The sequence below is a fragment of the Sinocyclocheilus grahami genome, unplaced genomic scaffold (genome assembly GCF_001515645.1).
Source record: "Sinocyclocheilus grahami isolate Dianchi unplaced genomic scaffold, SAMN03320097.WGS_v1.1 scaffold475.1, whole genome shotgun sequence".
Taxonomy (NCBI): Eukaryota; Metazoa; Chordata; class Actinopteri; order Cypriniformes; family Cyprinidae; genus Sinocyclocheilus; species Sinocyclocheilus grahami.
The window spans coordinates 34,658-57,256 of record NW_015505654.1 but is presented as its reverse complement, the minus strand read 5'-3'; the positions used below and the strand labels follow the sequence as shown (position 1 = coordinate 57,256).

The window sequence follows — 22,599 nt, the reverse complement described above, 5'->3', positions numbered from 1 at the left end:
TTACGTTTTTTAAACAAGACTTTAAGACAAGCCAGCATAAATTTGTCTTTCAAACTTTTCAATCTAGTTATTACAGTTTTTCTTACAGGTTTTTTTCAACTGCTTACACACATTTGTTCAAAACTTTGCCTCTTTTTTTCAAAACTTTAGACACAAATCCAAGAATTGTATATTCCTGTTTATCATTGGATCTAAAAGGGTGAACCAAACAAATACAGAGTCAGACTGCACTGGAAAGCAGAATTAAAGTTAGCTCATGCAAACCTGTTGCCTCAATCAAACTTTTACAGACAGATTTTAGGAGCATATGGAAAAACCTTACTGTACATGTGATCAGGGAGACTGTGAGTGCATTCTCATCAGAGCCATATCAAGATGAAGTTTGAATCATTTGATCTCTATATATCTCTGTTTGAAAGTTGTAACAAATCCAAGAATTGCAAATGCAAAATGCCTCACATCACTTGCAAAATGAAGCACTGCATTCAAAATATCACAAACACATCTCAAAAGCAAACATTTGCAAACACTCTTGCCAGAATATTAATTCCTGTTAGATTTTTGTGTGTTACATAGATAATTGTGAGCTGTGTTTTGCAAAAAGTGTTTTATGAAATTGAAAACTGAGTCAAAGGCCGAGAATTAGTGTATGGTTTTGCAGATTTGGTGTGTGGTTCTGGTGTTTGTGTCAAGTTTCAGATATTGTGAGACACATATGACTTTCCTGCCCAGTGAACACTGAGATCAATAACACTGTAACAAAAACTCTTACTAGGATTCAGGAATTATTTTTGCTGCTCAATGTCTTTTACAGTATACATAAATTAAAATACAGATAAATATGTATAATTCAGCAATTAACTTTTGGGATTTTTTTTTTTTTTAATTTTACTACTGTAAGGTAATCCGTCCAGTAGATAAAAAGCACTAGAAAAGTTAAAATACCAAAGAATTGTATGAATTTGGAATGCACCACAATACAGTACAGTAAAAAATACAATTAAAAAAGTAAATTTAGCATCCTCTGCACTTTTGGCCAAATTTCATTACAGTTTACAGTACTATAGCAGTTTCTTGGTCTCCTGATACAAGACTAGCTATATTTCTAGGCAGTCATTTCTCAGTTCTGCAAAAATGCAGTACACATAAAAAATGTTTACAAATCAAATTTGACGGTCACATGCTTGAAGGTGTACAACAGTTCTACATGTGCTGCAGTTTACTGTACATACAGAATAGTTAAATTTCCATTATCTAATGTACTGGTACTGTACTGTAATTATACTGTATGTGTAAGTATAAAACCCCTGTAGATCATGATTGGCTCAGCTCTCTCCTCTCTCCGCTGTTAGAATGCAGAGATTCTGATTGGTGTGTCATCAGTTTTGCTACCTAAGGTTTAAAGGGGTCATAGGATGCTACATGCACTTTTACAAGTTGTTTGAACTGAAATGTGTGTTGGCAGTGTGTGTACACAACCACCCTATAATGATAAAAATCCACCCATAAAGTAGTTGTGATTTTTCACGAACCGTTGTGACTTCCGTAAAAAGTTGACATCAGAACTACACAGTCACCGCCTTCAGTCACCACCCCGAGCACCTCCCACCGTCCCACTCTCCTTTTGCCAAACCCCCAACAACATTGCGTCCATGCCATTGCTGAGCAACAACAACACAGAAACATGTCGAAAAGGTTAACTTTAACCACGAAACCAGATCGGCTGCCCTGTAACGTTACACTCACTCAAAGGATGGACGATCTGACATGATCATGATGAAGATGTATATACATTTCAATTTCAGCAGGCAACTATTATTCCAGTCACAATTAATCACAACAATATATATACAATTACAAATTATTTTTATTTTTAATAGTGAGGTAAAATTCTAAAACCACACATCTGAGTAACTAATATTGTTGAGCGATTTGAACCTCCCAGACCTTTTAGGCTATTTATAAAAGCATTACCTCAAAACCACATCCCTTTAAACGCCCGAGTAGTTGTTTAAATGCCTCTGTCAGTCTCTTAATTTTGTGCCTGAACATAGTATAAAATAAATCACCATCAGTTTGCAAATACATTTTACCTTCACATTTATTAGCAGATACTCTTACAAAGTAACTTACAAATGAACACATTTTTTTATCAAATTTATCATAAATGAGCCAACAACACCTTCTACATTCAGTCGGTTTTATATAATAATCTCACTTTCAATACAATTGCACATTTTGCAAAGTTTTTCTAGACTGTCTAATAGTCTGATACTGTGAACTGCAGCACTGGTTAACACACAGGGCTTCATGAAGTGAATGCTTTTTGTGTGTGTATTTGTTTAATACCACCTCATGTAGATTGCAGATTGCATGACAGTTACTCGGCCAAAAAGCATGCATGTCATGCTTGTCTCTAGTTATTAGTTCTGCAATGTTTAATCAGAATCACAGTGTTTTCTCACAATATTATAGACGAATAAACTGACATGGAGTGGGTCACCATAAAAGTATATACTTTTGTTACTGTTGGTAAACTTTGCTGTAGTACCATTCACAACCTGTAAGCAGCAAAGGAGAGAGAGAGAGAGAGAGACAGAGAGAGACCATAGTCTTATAGTGGTGGTGTATGCAAAGACAAACTGCAGCTGCTCTTCTGAAACATGATGTGTTTGATTTTAGGACTGCTTATTTTTGATGTTCAGTTTATACATGGTAAGCAACAAACAATTATTTTGGTTAAAAAAAAAAGTAAGAATTTATAATTATGATGTTGTTAATTGGGTTAATTAAAGATATCAGTGTATTTAGTCTTATAGATCAAAGTTTGATCTGCATTGAAGTTTATCCTGTTTATTACCATGCAAATTCACATAGTTACGTTTTCTATGATCTGGATTCTATGATTCTAAGCAATCACTCAACAGCTTTAAGCATTGAATTAAGTGAAATTATACACACGCACGCACGCACACACACACACACACACACACATATATATATATTCTTCACACCAGTTGCATAAACTAAGCCTCTGTGTTAAGACAGTATCTTAAGAACTAGTCTGACCAACTTTCAGTTAGCCAAGGGGTAATCAGTCTCATTTGGATTCAACTTAAAGTAATCTAAGTTTTTATGTAACCGAATGTAAAAAAAATTATCAGTCTTAAAGAAAAAAATTAGATGACTAACTTTTAAGTCTAGTCTAAAACTTTTATGCAACAGGCCCCAGGCAAGAATGAAAGTAGACATTGTAGATGTTGCTGGTGGGTTTTCACAGGTTTGAATGTAAGTCGATGCGATCTAATTACCAATGTCAGTTTACCTACTGAGCTTCAATCTGAAGTCCTGCTGCCCTGTTTCTTTGAATCAGAATTCTTGAATTCAAAACGGACAAATGAAACGTGTGTGGTGTGGACTCACCTCAATTCAGCACACAGAGGCATTGTGGAGGTCAGTCTGGATGGAAATTCTGAATTCTGGAGTAACCAACATGGACGGATTAAGACGTTCCCAAAATCACCAGAATCTGAATTGTTAGATCCGTAATGTGCAGCAGTCTGATTTAGGTGACTACTACTGCAAACTCTTCAGAGAGACCAAAAGTCTCCTAGCCTGTAAGAGGACTGAACTACACAACGGTAAATGAGAATGTTGCTAAAGTCTTAATGTGCAGCAACTGCTTGAAATGTTCCTTAAAAAGCTGTCATTGTCTAAAATAAATGCCCATTCTCCAGAACCATCTGCTGTTTCAGTGGATTCTCTGACTTGGCTGATCATAACTGGAGCAGCAGTGCTAGTAGTGCTACCTGTGTTTCTCATCGTCGCATGTCAATTTGTCAAACGTAAGTATCACTTAAAAATTTGATTTCATTTCGTTATCTTTACTTTTCATGTAATCAGCTCATCTTGAAAAGTCAATTATCTTTAACGGTAAATATTGATGTTGTAAATAATTTGTAAATATCGAAGTTGTAAAATGTATAATACATAATTATTGACAGTCAAACAGGACATAACTTTAAGAAATATAAAGATTTATTACATGACATGCTGATTTCAACAAACAAGCACATATTTTTTTACAAGCACTGTTTCTGAATCATTATGGTGTTACAGGTCAAGAAGATAACATCCGTGAGCCTGTCTATGGTAGGTTTCCTGCTCATAACAATAGTTTTTGTTTGAAAGTTCTGCAATATGGCTTACTTCTACAGTACTGTACACTAAACCTTGTCAGAGACTTTAGTCAAATATGTTTCTGCTATTTTTTAGCAGAGAACACCTCCCAAATGCACAAAGCAAGGCTCACCAATGAAAAGAGTAAATATGATCTTACATTTGTGACTATGGACGAAATCATATCAGCGATACTCATTCTGTCACATGTCTTTCTTGTGTAATTTCACTATAAAAAACTTACTTTGATGAAAACATACTAACTTACTACACATTAACTACACTACTTATATAGACATACTACTTAGTTTGTACTTATATAGTGGGAAATTTAAAATCAATCAAATCAATCATTTTATTTAGTTTTTTTTAATTTAGTTTATTTAATATTTACCAGTCAGAAGAATGGGAAGTTAAAATAGAAGATAAATTAATATTTATTAAAGCTTTGTTTTTCTTTTTTTCTGTAGAAATGTCACTCAGCAATCCAATATATAGTTAAAATTCACCAATGTAACAATGTGGAACAGCAATAAATGTGTAATTAGTTATATATATATCATCAACAGCACTGAGTATGATTGTAATGGATTGGACTTTTGATCTGGGTTTTACATATACAAATGTAAAAATCAAATCCAAACATAAGAGTTCAGATGATTATTTCTAGGGTTGCAAAATTCTGGGAATTTTTTCTTTCCATGGGAATTAACAGGAATATATGGGAATTTATGGGAATTAACGGGGATAAACTGGAAATTTGCAAAATTGCAGGAACTGGGGACTTCAATGTAGTTGAGAAAAAAATCTTGCAGCATAATCTTGGTTAAAACAACCTGATTTAATGCAATTTCAGTTTAATTTCTACCCTACACACTGCTCAGTCACATGCACACAGCACACTGCTAACTGCAGGGCCATTGAGGCCACACCCCCTACATGCACTCTGCTTTCATTTCTTAAATCCTGCACACAAAATATCAAAATGTCCATCTTGGTAAGTATTCATTTAAACTACATGAATATTACAAAAAAATTGTTTAAAACTTCCTTGTGCTGTGTGTAATATACTGTGCAACTAAATTAGGCTATACCATTGTAAAAACAAATACACTGACTGAACAAACCAGGGAACAAACATTCAGGTGAGATAATAATAAAACAAAAGCCTTAAAATGACCCTCCCCCACACACAATCCCCTCTAGTCACCTAAGAGGGAGATTCCCCTCCATTTTCTCTGAAGCCACACTTGCTGCATTTGAGCCCAAAGACTACATCTAAGTTTTGATATTCTAAATATATTTGATCTATGGGATTCAAGTTAGTCTAGTAAATAACAAAAAGTGTTTCTACAGTAGCTAGCTAGCCAGTAAATCAAGATATGAAAAATCTAAGCGAGTTAGCACTATTTCATTGACAATTTATGAGGTGTAAACTAGCTCAAGCTGTGATGCTCTTTGCTTCTGTTATCATACAGAAGTTCAGTACTGGTCAAAAGTTTGGAAACATTACTATTTGAATGTTTTAAACATTGCATATCTTTGCTCATCAAGCCTTCGTTTATTTGATCAAAAAATACAGAACCAAATGGTAATATTGCGCAGTATTTCTGGTATTACAATTTAAAATAATCAGAATCAGAATCAGAATCAGAAGAGCTTTATTACCAAGTATGTTTACACACGTGATTTTTCACGAACCGTTGTGACTTCCGTAAAAAGTTGACATCAGAACTACACAGTCACCGCCTTCAGTCACCACCCCGAGCACCTCCCACCGTCCCACTCTCCTTTTGCCAAACCCCCAACAACATTGCGTCCATGCCATTGCTGAGCAACAACAACACAGAAACATGTCGAAAAGGTTAACTTTTACAGAAATAGAAGTATAGGAAAAAATGTAATTGTTTAGATAAATGTACAGATATGTTTATTAGTGTGCAGATAGATATGTTATTTACAAAGTGTGCAGTTTAATATAAATATACTATGTTAGTTGTATAATTTTGAAAGCTTAATTGTTTAGACTGAGTATAGCCTGTGGGAAAAATCTGTTCTTGTGCCTGGCTGTTCTGGTGGTCAGTGCTCTGTAGCGCCGACCAGAAGGCAACAGTTCGAAGAGAGAGTGGGCTGGGTGTGAGGGGTCCAAGGTGATTTTTTAAGCCCTTTTCCTCACTCTGGAGATGTAAAGATCTTGGAGGCTGGGCAGAGGGGCACCAATAATCCTCTCAGCAGTCCTGACTGTCCGTTGTAGTCTCTTGATGTCTGATTTGGTTGCTGAACCAAACCAGACAGTTATGGATGACAGTTATAATGGTTTTCTGTTTTAATATACTTTAAAATATAATGTTTTTTCTGTGATGCAAAGCTGAATTTTGAACATCATTACTCCAGTCTTCAGCGTCATATGATTCTTCAGAAATCATTCTAATATGCTTATTTATAATCAATTTTGGAAACAGTTGTGCTGTTTAATATATTCTATTACCTGTGATTCTTTTTTCAGGATTCTTTGATGAATAAAGAGTTAAAAAAGAACAGCGTTTATTTAAAATAGAAATCCTTTTTTAACAATACACTACCATTCAGAAGTTTGGGGTCAATATCTTTTCTCTTTTTTTTGAAATAAATGAATACTTTTATTCAACAAGGATGTGTTAAATTAATAAAAAGTAATAGTAAAGACTTATATTGTTAGAAAAGATTTCTATTTTGAATAAACACTGTGCACGATTTTTCATTCATCAATAAATCCTGAAAAAAGCATCACAGACCCCCCCCCAAAAATCCAAAAATGTCATTTTTAAATTTTTATTAGTTTGCATGCATGTGAGCCTATGATCAAACAAAATGTTTATATTTATGTTTGTATATGATAGTTTTATAAATTTCAAAGTTGTATAAGTTTCAAACTTGGAATATTTCCAAAATTCCCCAGACGAAGTTCCCATGGAAAGTTTCCGCCCCTTTGCGACCCTAATTATTTCTGGTGGATATTATTGGGTAATTTCGCTGCTCGTGGTGACGTAAGAAATGCTTTAATATCTTCATCTTTTTGGCCACTAGAGGCAGTGATGCCTTTCTTAATATTGCACAAAACACAGCTAAGGACAGACACAAGTATATTTCTTATGTACCTCCACAGCCCAAGTATCATCTCTCTCAGAAATGTGGTGCTTTTAACTTTTATTAACTTATATAATTTAACATTGGCATTAATAATTAGTCATATTAAAAAATCAAATGAAATACTGTTAATAAAATATTGACTGTGTGAATTCCGCCTTTCTCATTTAAAAAGATTTACTGCAAAAGAAATTGAATAGTTTAAGCAAAACAGCTGAATAAGATATTAATAAAAATATATATTAAATAAATAACCAAATGTCTTATTTCTTTCAGCCTAGTAAAAAGCATCTTTTAAAAGTTTGAGTTCAATTTAAAAAGCCACTTTAATACAAATTCAGTGGTTTTGTGTGATAGTGAAGATTGAGTCCTTACAAACACACAACTGAGCATAGACATTGTCTTCAGGACACTGGCCAAGTAGGTAGAGCTAGCAGGAAATGACGGCAGAAGACACTTGTCCAACTTTCCCCTATGCAAAGCAGAGTGAATTGTTTCAAGGCTTGCAACACACACGCCTGATGTTTGTCTGAAAAAAATACAAAATAAATACATTCTTCCTTCTGTGTTGGACTGGGGGTATTTTTACTCTGCATGTTTCATCTCTAAATGGTAAGGTTTATTTTTGGTCAAATATCTGGTTGTAATCAGTCATTTTGAGTTAACTAACTTTACTGTAGAGTTAAGCAAGGAGAATGTAACAGTGTATTGTGGTTTCCGTCATTTTGGCAATGTACTAATTAAATATCAAATTCTATAAAATGACATTATATAGCATATAATTAGTTCAAGTTTGCTTATAAACACTGTAACCCAGCAGGAAGCTCAGCAAGCATCATTATTGTGCAACATTTGATCAACCTGTGAAGTGCAGACGGAAACTGGTGAATATCATGTGTTTATTGTTGTGGTTTCTCAAGGTTGAGCAAAGAGATGCTCTTGTTTCTTTGAAATGGCTCTTTTCAGGCCAGACGGCACAGTAGAGATGTCACACCAGTGTAACTGTATTTACTTTTAGACAACAATCTAGAAGGTGCAGAAAAGGTTTGGGATAACAGAAGACTTCCAAATGATATGAAAGTATAAACTACTCCATCCTCCTCTATAGTGTGTAGCAGTGGCATGTGGGTCTGTATCACTGTGAAATGCTGAAGACTTTAGCTATAGCATTAACCATAAGGACACTGGAGTCCACACGCGTAAGTAAAAACATTGTTGGCTACTGTATCATAACTTTGTCCACAAAAATGGCCACATTTTTTAAAGACATTCCGTAGTTATTTTAATTTTATTGTGTCCTGACACTATTTATTTCTTATACTTTTTAAATACTTATACTATTTAATTATAGGGTTATACTGTGTCTCCAGTTCAAATTAGATATACTGTCTATTTGTTTTTCTTTCTACACATTACAAATGCTCTATCTGAAAGGCAGAAGAATTAGAACAAGGTGAATCCGAAAGCTCAGAGGACACAGTGATGTCTTTTTGGCCCTTCATAGCAGGAGGAGCAACTATTATTATTTGTCTTCTTGTGGTCACGACATGTTGCATTGTGTATAAACGAAAAAGTAAGTATATCAGATCAATTCTGAATAAATTCTAAATATGCAAGGTTTGCATGCTCAGTAAAGTAACTTAATTTCTTTCTTTCAGAAACATCAGATCAACCATATTATGCAAACAGCCAGCAGGGTAAGCGCTTTATTTATATCCACAGTAATCGCACAGCTATGATACATGCGTGTGACCATTTTCACGAGCACATGGTCTGATGAATCAAATCAGTCTGTTTCAAGTTTTAAAAGATCCCTTTTCAAACATTGTCTTTCTCTCTTTGTGATGACAGTTCAAGAGGCCAGACAAAATCAAATCATTTATGGTAGGTTTGTGTATTTCTTGTTTTACACAAATAGTAGGTTTCAATACTAATATTTGATGTACAGAACAAATAATTGTATAATAATTCTGTAAGTAGATGTTAAGACGTTGTAATTATTCCCTTTCTGCTGCAGAGAATGATCATGAGTTCAGAAAAAATATCTCCAAAGGGAAAAGTGAGTATATATATATTATAAATAAATAAATCCTGAATTACTTTCTTTATTATTATTATTATTATTATTATTATAGCACTACTTGTTTATTTATTTAATTAATTTTTTTGCAGGACCGTTTTCGTCAGTTTACATCAATAGGCCTGAAAATAAGGTTGCAATTTATGTGAACAGTGCAGCACAGGCAGATGAGACGAATGCAAACAGCACCGACAATGATTATGAAAATGTGGAGTAGTCTGCTAAGAAGACATGACTGCAGTTCTTCATTCTTCATTCTGTTTTTCATTCATTGTCTTTTGTGCACACTACTAACTTAAGTGGATTAATGATATAAATAAATACATGTAGGCCTGAAAATAAGGTTGCAATTTATGTGAACAGTGCAGCACAGGCAGATGAGACGAATGCAAACAGCACCGACAATGATTATGAAAATGTGGAGTAGTCTGCTAAGAAGACATGACTGCAGTTTTTCATTCTTCATTCTGTTTTTCATTCATTGTCTTTTGTGCACACTACTAACTTAAGTGGATTAATGATATAAATAAATACATTTTAGCATTTCAGCCTTATTCAGGTAATACACATGAACAGAAAATAATCTGTTATAATGGAATGATCTGTGACCATTTAGGATGATAAAACATTTTAGGATGACAAAGTCTTTGTAGTAGTATATTTGACTAACATTGTATTTGTCAAAAATGGCAGTGTGTTCTTCACAACAGTGAATAAAATCTTGCACTTTTGAAATGGTCCTCTTTGCAAAGTCTGTTTAGTTAAATAGGCCTATAGCCCTAGTGATGGGTGTCCACAGTTCTGAATAGTTATCACAATTTGTTTACTGTTAAGTTTGATCATTAAAAATTGTGATTCTAACACGTAGGCCTAATGTTATTTTACAGATACGTCATACTTGTTGATACTTCATAAAAAAAAAATTCTCCAATAGCAATATGAGGTTAATGTAAATACCTCCTTATTTTATTGTGGCTGTTGTTCTCACTTTTAATTTTTTTTAACTTTTAAACCTTAAACGTAAAACGTAGCTACGTTTGGCCTGTTTGGGCTCCGTATTTCCACTCGCAGACATAGCATACTGTTTGTTTTCATGGATTTCATAGTTACTCACTGTACGAGATCAATGAGGTCTTGGTTAGACCAGACGCGTTTGTACAATGTAACAAGGGGGTTAGTGATGATATATGACCACGATATGATCAATTTTATTTCATGATATATAAATTATATATATATATATATATATATAAAGCACGTGCACAGAAAGCATCTGTCACACGGCATGTGAGTACTAAACTAATTTCTCTTTCATGTCTTATTGCACTTAAACTGTCAAATACACAGAAGTTTATGTTTAAAACACACACAAGTTACAAAAACACAGTCAGTTATGTCTGTGAAGGTAAACAGCTGGGATACTCCACATGATGGAGATTTTGACAGCTGTGTGTGTATTTAACAATAAAGGCACAGGCAGAACTGATCGCAAAACTGGGATCGCGTGAGCACGCGGCCGAGTGACCGCTTCTGTGTGTCATTCAGCGTGATTCTGCCTGTCTATCCCACCTTCACTTACTGCAATCGATAACAAATTGTGATTGGATGGTAATTTTGTCCTACGACAAGCTTAGCTTAGTTACCTTTGATTAGGCTGTTCTCGCGTGACAGAACACTTCTACTACTTGCTCTGATCCTCCAGTCCTAAAGAAATTTGGAAATACGGGACAAAACATGATTTTTTTTTCAAAATAAGTCAGGACACTAAAAATAGAGCTGAAATATGGAACTGTCCCGGGAAAAACGGGATGTCTGGTCACTCTACCCACAGATAATTTATTATATCATTTTGAAAATGCCCATTTTGAGTGGAAGCAGAAACGCACTGTTTTCGTGCATGTATCTTTAAATACAAATGAGCTGCTGCTCCCCGCCCCTTTACATCTTGTACCTCAAATACTCTGCCAAAAAACATCTATTTGGTTTTGATAATCATGTATATCACGCTGAAATCATGCGTTTTAAATCTATATCAGTGTAAACTTCAGTTTAGTGTTAGCACGCGCACAGAAAACGGCTGTCACACGGCATGTGAATACTAAACTAAGTTCTCTTTCATGTCTTATTGCACTTAAACTGTCAAATACACAGAAGTTACAAAAACACAGTCGGTTATGTCTGTGAAGGTAAACAGCTGGGAAAGAAATCGCATGTTTATGTAAGATCTGTGTATATTGAGTGACAGCAGTGCCGTGAGTGGAAAAGTGCAAATTATGGGGCGGTGATATTATATTAAGATGCCCTTCCTGCATCACTAGGGGAGCGAAATCTGAGCGGCTCGTTTTTTCACATGCTTGCCGAGAAAGGCGTACCAAAACAAAGTTACTGGGTTGTCCTTTTTCAAGTTTTTTGGGTTGGTAGATGCACCGGGGACCCGATTATAGCACTTAAATGTGGAAAAAAATAGGATTTTCATGATATGTCCCCTTTAAAATGTTGTTTATTCCTGTGATTACAAAGCTGAATGTTTAACAGTCATTACTCCAGTCTTCAGTGTTACATGATCCTTCAGAAATCATTCAAATATGCTGATTTGATGCTCAAAAAACATATTATTATCAATGTTGAAAAATATTTTTGTGGAAACCGTGATACTTTTTTTCAGGATTCTTTGATGTAGTTCAACAGCATTTATTTGAAATAGAAATATTTTGTAACATTTTAAGTCTTTGTCACTTTTAATCAATTTAATGAGTCCTTGCTGAATAAAAGTATAATTTTTTTTTAACTGACCCCAAACTTTAGAACGGTAGTGTATATTGGTGTTACAGATACAGGAAACATACATGATGTTATCTTGTTAAACAATCTAACTTCATTATTATACTTGTATCATATGCTGTGATCTATATTAATATAACACTGAATCCTGTTGTTGTTTGGATGGTTATTGTAATAGTGTCCAGTGTTTGAAATGTTTTGTTTCCATTTTCTCTGAAAGTGACAAAGCTAAACTACAAGTGTATGGAAAGTCATACAGTGTTCCAAGGAAGCAAGCAACATACGGCGACGAAGGACTGATGTACTCTTTCTCTGGAGTCCATCTCCTGGCTAAACCATGAACTCCCACTTTGGAACATATTCAAGATGCTGTTACGAAGGCAACAGGCCATACGTTCAACTTTGTTTTGATAAACAGGTAATTTAACTGTCTACTATTGACATGGACACGACTGTCCTCCCCATGAACCTGAAGAGGTGCATTGCATAACATAGAAAAAATGTTCTTTCAAAGTGAGGAAAGTATGTTTTTGGTTTGTGTTTGCACCATCAGATATAATGATGGTCGTGATCACATTGGAGAGCATCGGGATGATGAACGGGAACTCGATCCTGCCTGCCCTATTGCCTCTGTATCTCTAGGGCTGCCCGTGACTTCATTTTCCGACATAAGGATGCGCGAACTGGTTCTAGCAAACGTCAGATTGAGCCTGTGAAGCTGGAGCTGGCTCACGGAAGTCTACTGCTCATGAACTATCCCACCACCACATACTGGTATCACAGTCTTCCAGTCAGAAGAAAGGTCAAAATGCCACGCATCAACCTCACTTTCAGACGCATAGTGAAAAACAAACAGAAAACTGGCATTAAAATAGAGTGATTGTTTTTTTTAGCATCTTGACAGGTATTACTGTGGGCCATGTCAGTTGTTCTTCCACAACATATGTGAAAGTTGTGTAAGCTAGTGAGCATTTCTCATATCATCACATCCAATCTGCAATGAATCCTTGTTGGGTTTTAGCACATTTGGACATCTCTTGCACACTACATTCAGTTCATTTTAACGGTTTCACTTTATTTTCACATGTTATGATTTATTAGTCATTAAACTCGTGTGCAGTAAAATTTGTACTACAATCTCAGGAAATCAAGCTTCAAGCTCATCTTTGCTATTCATAGCAAATTCAGGTTTGATTTTTAACAAAATGCACTTTCAAGAGTATTCAAAGGAAATATTATTTTATTTAGAAAACCAATAAACTACATGTGGAATAAATAGGTTAGACACATCCATAGCTCTGTACAAGACATTTCTATTATAGACTGGGAAAGAGAAAAAAAAAAGAATACATTTTGCTAAAAGTTTTAAAGATTGAACTACAGAAGGCAATAGTTTGGTGAAATACTGTGGCAAAACCATAAGGGTAGCAAAAACGTAATCGTATAAATATATACATTTTATTTTTCAAGCATACATAAAGTAATTTTGAGAAAGTCATACTTAGTGTTCATATTCCAGCACTGCTGGATTGAGTATGAGGTATTCACACAGCTGTCTACCCATAACCTGCCTGTGTTACAATCTAATCAGTCACGTTTTTCCTTGGACGACGACACATGTGGCCAGTACAGTTGCTGCTGGAAGGAACAGTAATTTGTGAATTTGACGTATCAAAATTGTTATTATTGTATCCCTTGTGTACATTAGAAGGTTGTAGTGCTGTTGAAATGGCAACCAGCATTTCAAAGCTTGGTTTGAACACCACAGTTTGAGCATTAGTGAAAATGAACAGTTGTGGCTTACTTGACTTTAAAAAGAGAGAGAGAACCAAAATGTGGGCACTTGGAGAAGTGTGTAGACAGGCAAGGCAAGACAAGACAAAAAAAACATTCCTTTCCTCAGTAACACAAAAGTACTCAACCAAGCAGGGCCTATGCTACAAGCTATGAGCTTCACAGGAGAAGTTGAATAACTTGTGACTAGTACCATTTGCATTTTTTTTATATTTAGCTACTTATGGTGAAATCTCACTAAACTACAGCAGCAGAAATCAGTTACTTTCAGCGTGATTTTAAAAACAGTGTGTTGACCTTCCTGAGTGAACAAGAAAAGGTGAGTGATAAATGATTATTTTTTAAAATTGACAATACTTAGCAAAAGAAATAGCATGTAGTGATTGTAGGGCAGCATGAACTGTTTTAGGATCAGTACACACAATTTCTCACAGCTTGATTCATTACCTTTACTCATACAATGATGATCCAATCATGCCCTCTACACTAAAAATGACCGCAACAGACAGGTTTTCTGGATTAAAGTGAATACATGAGAGTGTAGAACTGAAGAAAACCTCCTATGTTGTGATGTGTTTCAGGATAAGAGACAGGGATTGCAAATGCCTGACAACTGGGAGAAGATAGTTAACTTTCTTCAGAGGAAGAATCGGTTTTCCCTTTTTTGCTTGGGGGAGCACCATCATCCAATTCCTTCAAAAGAAACCATTAAGTTAGTTATAAAGCAGAAAACACAGCAAGTATATATAAACTTTTTTTTTAGCTGTAAGCGTGTACCTGGGCTGAGTTGGAAGAGTCTAAAAAGTGCTCTGAATCCCCGTGTGACTTGCTGTCCCTTTTGGCTGTTATAGAACCTGATGAGCAGTGGTTTTGTTCTGAAAATAAAGAAGTGCTATTAGAGAGCCCCAAAAATCCCAACAGCTCAGACAGATAGAGAAAAGAGGATAATGATCTCGTAGAGGCCTCACTGCAGTGACTAACCACTCTTATGATCCTGAATAGATGAAGGCTGCTTGGAAGGATATTGGTCACTTTTCAAGTCATTGCTGTCATTCTGAGAAGCTGCCATGGGTTCAGGTGCAGGACTAGTGTTGTTGCTGGTCTCTTGCTTCAGTGGGGAGGAGTCTGCAATGGAGCTCTGGTTACTGTTATCGTCTGTATGTGGAAAACAGAAACATGATTAAAAGGGTGTTGCAAATGATTTGAGAAATGTTTGGAAAAACTTTCAAGCAGTATATGACTGTTAATAGATGGTTACAAGATAGAATAGTAATTGACATCAATTCATGTGTAGTAAAACGGTTTCATCAACCCCCTCTATTGGTTAAGAAGGATAAAAGTCCATTGAAAGCCATGAAGAAGAAGAAGGAGGAGGAGGAGGAGGAGGAGAAGAAGAAGAAATGAATAATTGACCTGAAAGTACAGGTCATTTCTGGCATACTTAAATATTGCAGAAATCCCTATTAATCAAATGTTTATGAATCAAAGATCACAATTTGGTTTAAAAACCACTATAAATGACAATAATCGCCAAATAACATAGCCTAAAAAACACTGTCCGAGGATTATTTTGAGATGTGATTGGAGTCTGATAACTGTCAGGTCTACAGCATTACCATGCATATCCATCATTCCAGGAGAAGAGCTGTTCTCAGGGGTCGTGACCTCAGAGCCATATTTGACATCTTTGCATTTCTTCTTGTTTTTGTTCTTCTGTGTGACAGAAATAAGTGCATTGTCAAATGCAATTTTTTTTATTTTTTTTTGCAATTAAACCATGAGGAGAATAATGAACCAATTAACCAAATCTAAAAGATATAGTGTAGAATAATATTGGCTTTGTGTGTGTGATGCTACAACTAAAACGTTTAATGATCTGGGCCACCAACACACACACAAAAAGATTTGGCACCAGTAACCTCAATGCCATATATATATATAAAAATCATTATATCATTATATTTTACCTCAAAATATTGTATCAATATTCAAGTGCCAATAATCAATATTTTAGTATTGTTTTTTATTCATTTTTGGGAACAAGAGATTTATCTGTTATATTGGCCATAACATGAAAATAATTATTGGGCGATCAGTATCAACCAGAATCGCAATAACAGTATATTATGGTGATTAAAGTTCACTTACATCATCTGACTTGGGCTCCGTCACTGGTACCCACTTGTAGATTCGCAGGGACGTGTCTCCAACAGTCACCCATTTCTTCTCCCTGGAGACGCATGTCATTGTTAGATATCAAAGACCAGACCGAAAACAAATGAGTTTAAAAAGGGATTAATTATTTCAACATTTAAATTTATAGGCCTCTCTGCAGAAGTATTTATTGTGCAATATTTCCACAATATGCAATGCAGCTGGTAACATATCGTCACCCTGGAATTATAAGGTTCTATCTGCCATTTTTGTCAAAATTGACTTTTTCACATATTCTTATTCTGACAACTTATTTACATTGTGATGTTTTTATTTTATTTTATTAAGTTGTGCACATTTTGGGACTGATGTATGAAAGAGACTTGTTCCACATATCACTATATGGAATGCAAAAAAAGCTAAATTTCTCGAAAACTGCTCAGAATACAGACAGAACCTTATAATTCCAAGGTGAGGATATCAACAAGGCATCTATACTTTTTTGCTATAAATATACACATTTTAAAGTGAGGTCAAGTCTTTCTGCAATACTGTACTTTGTGGAGACTGAATGGTTGTGTAGAACAATACTAGTTATCGTAATTACATTTACAATTTTAAAATCATTTTACTAGGTCAAATATTAGGACAGTCAAAAGTTCAATCACGCTTGTGTTACCAAAAGAATCATTATTTACTCTTTGGATAATTTGTATAAGTTTAGTAATATACTGAGGTTATTGTTAATCTCATGACTTTTCTGTTGTAAAATGTATTTTAATTTAAGCTGCACTAAGTTTAAGCAAAATGTTCAGTAGTCCCCGATAAGTGTGAAAGTGGAGGCGAAGCTGAAGCGCCGCGCTGAGTTTAAAACTTCTCACGCGCCGTCGCTCAGAAGCGCGAGGCACTCACTCTCAGCTGAGGTGAACAAGTCAAACGCCCGTTCAGGGGCACCTTTTACTCGGCACGGGTGTATGACTCTAGTTCCCTCATCTCAGCCCGTTCGGTTACTATTCAGCCGGCATTACAGGCTCAAACAGCAAAGCCTTCATGTGACTGCAACGAAATGGCTTCTAGGTTCAACCCACATAAAAAAAATTAATGGAAGAAAAATGCGATCTACATTTTTCCTAACTAATTTTTAAAAAGCCGACAAAAAGAGCAGCCGCGCGAAGAAACGGCACATCTGACTGAAATTGGAGTGGAATAAACGCTCTCTTTACTTTCATTGTTTCTCGTTGTCTCTCCTCCCCCACAGGTTGTCTGTGCTCTTCGTTAACTGTAGACGCTCTCTTACCATTTCCGCACTTTTTCAATTGCAGCCATAACCCGCTTGATGTCATCTTTCGCCCTGCTCCGCGTCTCCGCTCGAACCGACCTGCCCGACATTACTGCTGTTGGTAAAATATATTTTTGCTCGCTGCCTGTTTAGACACAATGCGAATGCACACAGCACAGGAGCGAGGCAGGGTTTGTGCGCCTGCGCTGAAGCCAAATGCCCTGGAAGCAAGCAAGAGAAGCACGGTCAATGCGGCTACGCGTTTCGCTCCTTTGTTTAGCGAACAGAGCAAAGAAAACGATATTTTAACAGATTGTTGAGTGAGACTAACAAATCGAAACGATGACTACGACATCCACACACGTGTCTGGAAAAAAACAGACTGACAATGGACAGTAGGTTGTCAAACAACAACGTTTATTTCCGTGTGATCCGATATCTATCTGCGTTTCAGAAAAGTATTAAACACTCAAATATGAAAATACACCGAAGCAACAGCTTAGTAACCGCAAAAATACTGCTCTACTAGACAGGCTATAAATCAAACATTTATTTGAGTGCATACATTATTAGTTTCAGAAAGGTTCAGATGTTATAGATCGTGCCCATGTTCTTGAGGAAGTTCCTGGGTGGCTGCAGAAACCCCCACGAAATCTGTGGCGAATGTCTCCATGCTGCTTTCTTTGGGTAGCGCTCTCTCTAAAAGAGATTCTGTGTGGGACAGACAGACATGGGACAGATTAAAACATTGGTAGGCTATATTTTAAAATTCACTAGGATTTTTTTGGGGGCCAAACATTCCTTGACATTAAGAAGTTATTCAAATTCTGTGATGGTCATACAGTACAGATGACACATATTATGTCATCTGCAAAGACAAGCTACACTTTTTCATGCACATTTATTGGAACACTCGAAACCCAAAAACACCCAGCTATCAGGTACAGGTTTCAGGTCCAAGTCTCTACTCTTTTTCAAGTGAGACTACTATCTCAACAGCTGTTTATAAGCAGTTAATTTCATGAACCTGTTGTCAGACCTAGCATTCAGGCAGTAAGCCATCAAATCTGTCCATCAGTATGGTGGTTCGCAGGACTTCTGCATACCTGTGAAACTGCCTCCCTCTGCACTAATACCTAAAAGAGCTGTAAATCATTCAGCCAAGTCATGCTCGGTCATATGTTCACCTGAAATGAACATACAAGTAGTTACTATTCTAGCCAAAGTCTTTCTCTGTTAATTATAATCATTCTTTCTCTGGTATCTTATATGCAAGTTAACACATGTAAAGTACTGATAAAACTCATGAAAATGTATTTACCTCTAGCCTGCAGTAACTCCAGCAGTTCATCCCTGTCAATAGTATATCTGCCCCCCTCGTCTGGCTTTCCAAGCACCTGGAAGGCATTGCACAGCTCCTGTCTGGAAATGCCAGAGGCAGGTCTGTGGTTGACATACAGCTTTATGAACTCCTCCAAATCGATGTCCATCACATAATTTCTGGTTTCAGCATAGGGGCTGAACTTCACCTCATTTTGCATGTCTTCATGCTTCAACAAAACAGAACAACCATGTGTTGACAAAAGATTGAGTGGTAGTCCATATATCGATGACAGATCTGTATGGTAGACTCAACTGGTGATTGCAACAATGCTCGTACCTCTTGCTCTGTGGGATAGAAGCCAAGCGCTCTCATTAAGAAGGGCACATCAGCTAGAGGGGTGCGTGTGGACACAAGTCATGTTTCCATGGTGTCAAGGTCCTGATTCTGTAGTTGACAGTAGTAAACAATCCTCCATTTCCTAAAGGACAAATCAAAACATTTGCTCTCTATTGGCATCATGAAACTAATTATTAGAATGAAATTAGGTAGATGCTGAAAAACTGTTTCAAAAAGTAATTTTTGACCTACATATGGGACAATGAGAAAAAAGCATTAGAACAGAGATCTCAAACCAAGAAGAGCTGTCCATCTCTTCCTCCCTCCAGAAGATTTTAGAAGGGCAGCATGTCCTTCCCTTCTAGAGCAGCGGATGCCTCTAATGATCTGCATATATTCGAATGAGTGAAAAGCAGAAGCTAATTCTGTGACCACAGAATTGTGAGGTGGCAAACACAATAAGCTGTACATAGTTACAATTTCAAGCATGTGTCCAAACTATCCTAAAAAAACCTTTTTAAATTCATTATTATACAACTATTATACTACACACGTATTTTATGACCTCATATTAAATGAGCAACTATTTGATATATTATGACTTAGTTGACTAGTCAACTGCAAAAACCAGTGGACTTCTGCATGGGATGCATGTTCTCCAAACTTACGACAAACTGAGCTCCCATGAAAAGACAGTGCAGTCCTGTCCTCCAGCAGTAAAAGCATATCTACCATCATATGAGCAAGCCAGAGTTGACAGGCCTGTTGAGTGGCAGATCATTGCAAAGGACTTGTGAGGGTTTCCATCCAGAGGCAGAATCTGAATGCCAAGTAAAGGCAATAAAACTGGCATGATAGCTCATGCTGATACAATGTGATCGGTACAGAAGAGTAAGTAATATCAAATGCATGGTTTGTTTATGAGGACTGAAACACTTTATGCCTTACCTTGTGTTATATATGCCATGTAACGAGAATTAGGGTCACCATCCTTAGATACAGGTAGAATGGCCATCTTTTTCACTGGAGAACCATAAGAGGGCCCGAAGACTGTTTTTCTGTGCAAAGCACACCATCATGAACAGATATACAAAATCAGAAAAAAAATATTTTTTTTAAAAATGACTTCATTTTGAATTTAAGAGATTCGAAAAAGGAAATTCTTTGATCTGCAGAGCAACTATGAAAACTGGTTAACAATATAGTAGACTGAAAAAATTATTTCATTAAATTCAGTACTGTTCATATCAGCATAAAATAATATAACTAAAATATAAATAACATTCCCTTACTTTCTCACTCAGTATGCCAGTAGGTGGCAACCAGTGATCATCTTTATGAGTGAGTCATTGAATCATTCACTCTAATCGATTTGTTCAAACATACTGTTCATTCAGGAACAAAATTGTATCTTTCACTCAACCTATTCCTTGAAAACGCTCATTCATTTAGGAACAAAACACTGCTGTGGCTTTGTTTGTAAATATTTCCATAGGCACAGTAAAAACAGACAGTAACTGGCAATATTCTGCTACAATTTTTATTTTAATCCCACCTAGAGCATAAACTGATTTACAGATCTGTTATCCTAACCCAATTCAATAAATAATAATACTATCCAATAGTTAAGGTTTAGGTTTAGTTAATGTTAAAGGGGTCATATGATGCTTTTTTAAAGATCATAATTTTGTGTATTTGGTGTAACAGAATATGTTGACATGCTTTAATGTTCAAAAAACACATTCTTTTTCAAATACTGTACATTATTGTAGGTCCTCTATGCCCCGCCTCTCTCAAACGCCTCGTTTTCTACAAAGTCCCTCCTTCCGACAAGCGCAGTCTGCTCTGATTGGCCAGCTGACCCAGTGCATTGTGATTGGCCAAACACCGCAAGCACTCGTCGGAAATGTAACGCCCCTTACCATAATCACGAGCTTCATCTTTCAAAATAAATGTAAAGACAGAGTCCGAAAGGGGAACAGAGTCGCGTGACAGACAGTGATGAAGTTGGTATGTGTGCAGTACACAAGCCACGGTTAAGACAGCGGACTCTACTGTGATGTGACCCTGTCTCTCTCTCTCTCTCTCACACACACACACGATGCGCAAAACTCTGCATTTGAACAGTCAATAGCAAATACTTAAACTAATAACAAAACAGTAGCTGATTCAGAGGCGCCAGATTGTCATAGCAAAGTCAGAATTACCTTCTCTCCTGGGTTCACGAAACGTCGTCCATAGAATGCATTGCTGTTCTGTTGCAGTATATAAATAAATATAGATTGTGTATATACATTAAGCTTTATGACATATAGTGCAAGTTATGAGGTAGGAGGGCAGAGACCAGCTCAATGCAAATGACTTTACATACAACATAGGGTTACAGAAGGTGTATTATACAGGGAGTATAAACAGAAGGTGCATTATACAGTGAGGTACATAAATAGCTGACATATAGTGCAAGTTATGAGGTAGGAGGGCAGAGACCAGCTCAATGCAAATGACTGTACATACAACATAGGGTGCAAGGAGAGTATAAACAGAAGGTGCATTATACAGTGAGGTACGTAAATAACAGTGAGGTACATAAATAGCATATGTTTATATATGGCCAATGACCATAACAGTGCAAACGGCATACGGAGGTAGAAATGTGCAAAGGAATGTGTAAAACATCAGAGAAATGTGCAAAATAACAGAGGGAATAATAAGAACATTGTGAGTGAGGAGTGCAGACAGGTTTTTTTTTTTTTAATTAAAATTTTATTTTTTTAAGTTAAGCATTAGGTGGTCTATCTAGGATGTAGTGTTCAGCGCCTGAGATTGGAGTTAGGCTGACAGCTGAGGGAAATAAACTGTTCCTGAGTCTGCTTGTGCGACAGCGAAGACTCATAAAGTGCCCCTGATAGGAGAGGAGTGAACAGTCTGTGATTGGGGTGAGAGGAGTCTTTGATGATGCTTCTCACTCTCCTTAGGCAGCGTTTGTGGTAAACGTCTTTGATGGAGGGTAGCCCAACACCAGTGGTGTATTGGGCAGTTTTCACCACCCGCTGGAGGGCTTTCTGGTCCGAAACAGTGCAGTTGCCATACCACACTGTGATGCAGTTTGTGAGAATGCTTTCAATAGTGCAACGGTAAAAGTTCAGCAGGATGTTGGGGGACAGGTGAGCTTCCCTTAGTTTCCTAAGGAAGTAAAGGTGCTGTTGTGCCTTTTTGATCAGTGTGGAGGTATTGAGGGACCAAGAAAGATCCTCAGAGAGATGGACACCAAGGAACTTGAAGCTCGCCACGCGCTCCACTTCAGCCCCATCAATGTAGATGGGAGCGTGGTCCTTCTTAGTCCGCCGGTGATCAACAATCAGCTCTTTGGTCTTCTGGGTGTTGAGTGCAAGGTTATTGTTGGCACACCACGTTGCTAGATGCTGAACCTCGTCCCTATAGGCCGTCTCATCATTGCCACTGATCAGGCCTACCACCGTGGTGTCATCTGCAAACTTGATTATGGAGTTAGAGCCATGCACAGGTATGCAGTCGTGGGTGAAAAGG

General features: G+C 36.6%; 1 protein-coding gene and 2 pseudogenes across 1 annotated transcript; 1 reads left to right on the top strand and 2 right to left on the bottom strand.

Annotated features, from left to right (window-relative positions):
- Nucleotides 1–10,323: 10,323 nt before the first annotated feature.
- LOC107553566 (DNA oxidative demethylase ALKBH2-like) lies at nucleotides 10,324–13,217 on the top strand (annotated as a pseudogene).
- Nucleotides 13,218–13,962: 745 nt separating this feature from the next.
- On the bottom strand, nucleotides 13,963–17,683 carry LOC107553587 (B-cell CLL/lymphoma 7 protein family member A-like). Its single transcript, XM_016235862.1, has 6 exons — nucleotides 17,412–17,683; nucleotides 16,109–16,190; nucleotides 15,577–15,673; nucleotides 14,942–15,115; nucleotides 14,738–14,835; nucleotides 13,963–14,653 (listed from the first exon to the last, which is right to left on the bottom strand). Exons 1-6 carry the CDS (start codon nucleotides 17,501–17,503, stop codon nucleotides 14,588–14,590), a joined length of 609 nt encoding a protein of 202 aa, XP_016091348.1. The 5' UTR covers nucleotides 17,504–17,683; the 3' UTR covers nucleotides 13,963–14,587.
- Nucleotides 17,684–17,803: 120 nt separating this feature from the next.
- Nucleotides 17,804–22,599, bottom strand: part of LOC107553565 (WD repeat-containing protein 66-like) — an 11,488-nt pseudogene continuing 6,692 nt past the window's right edge.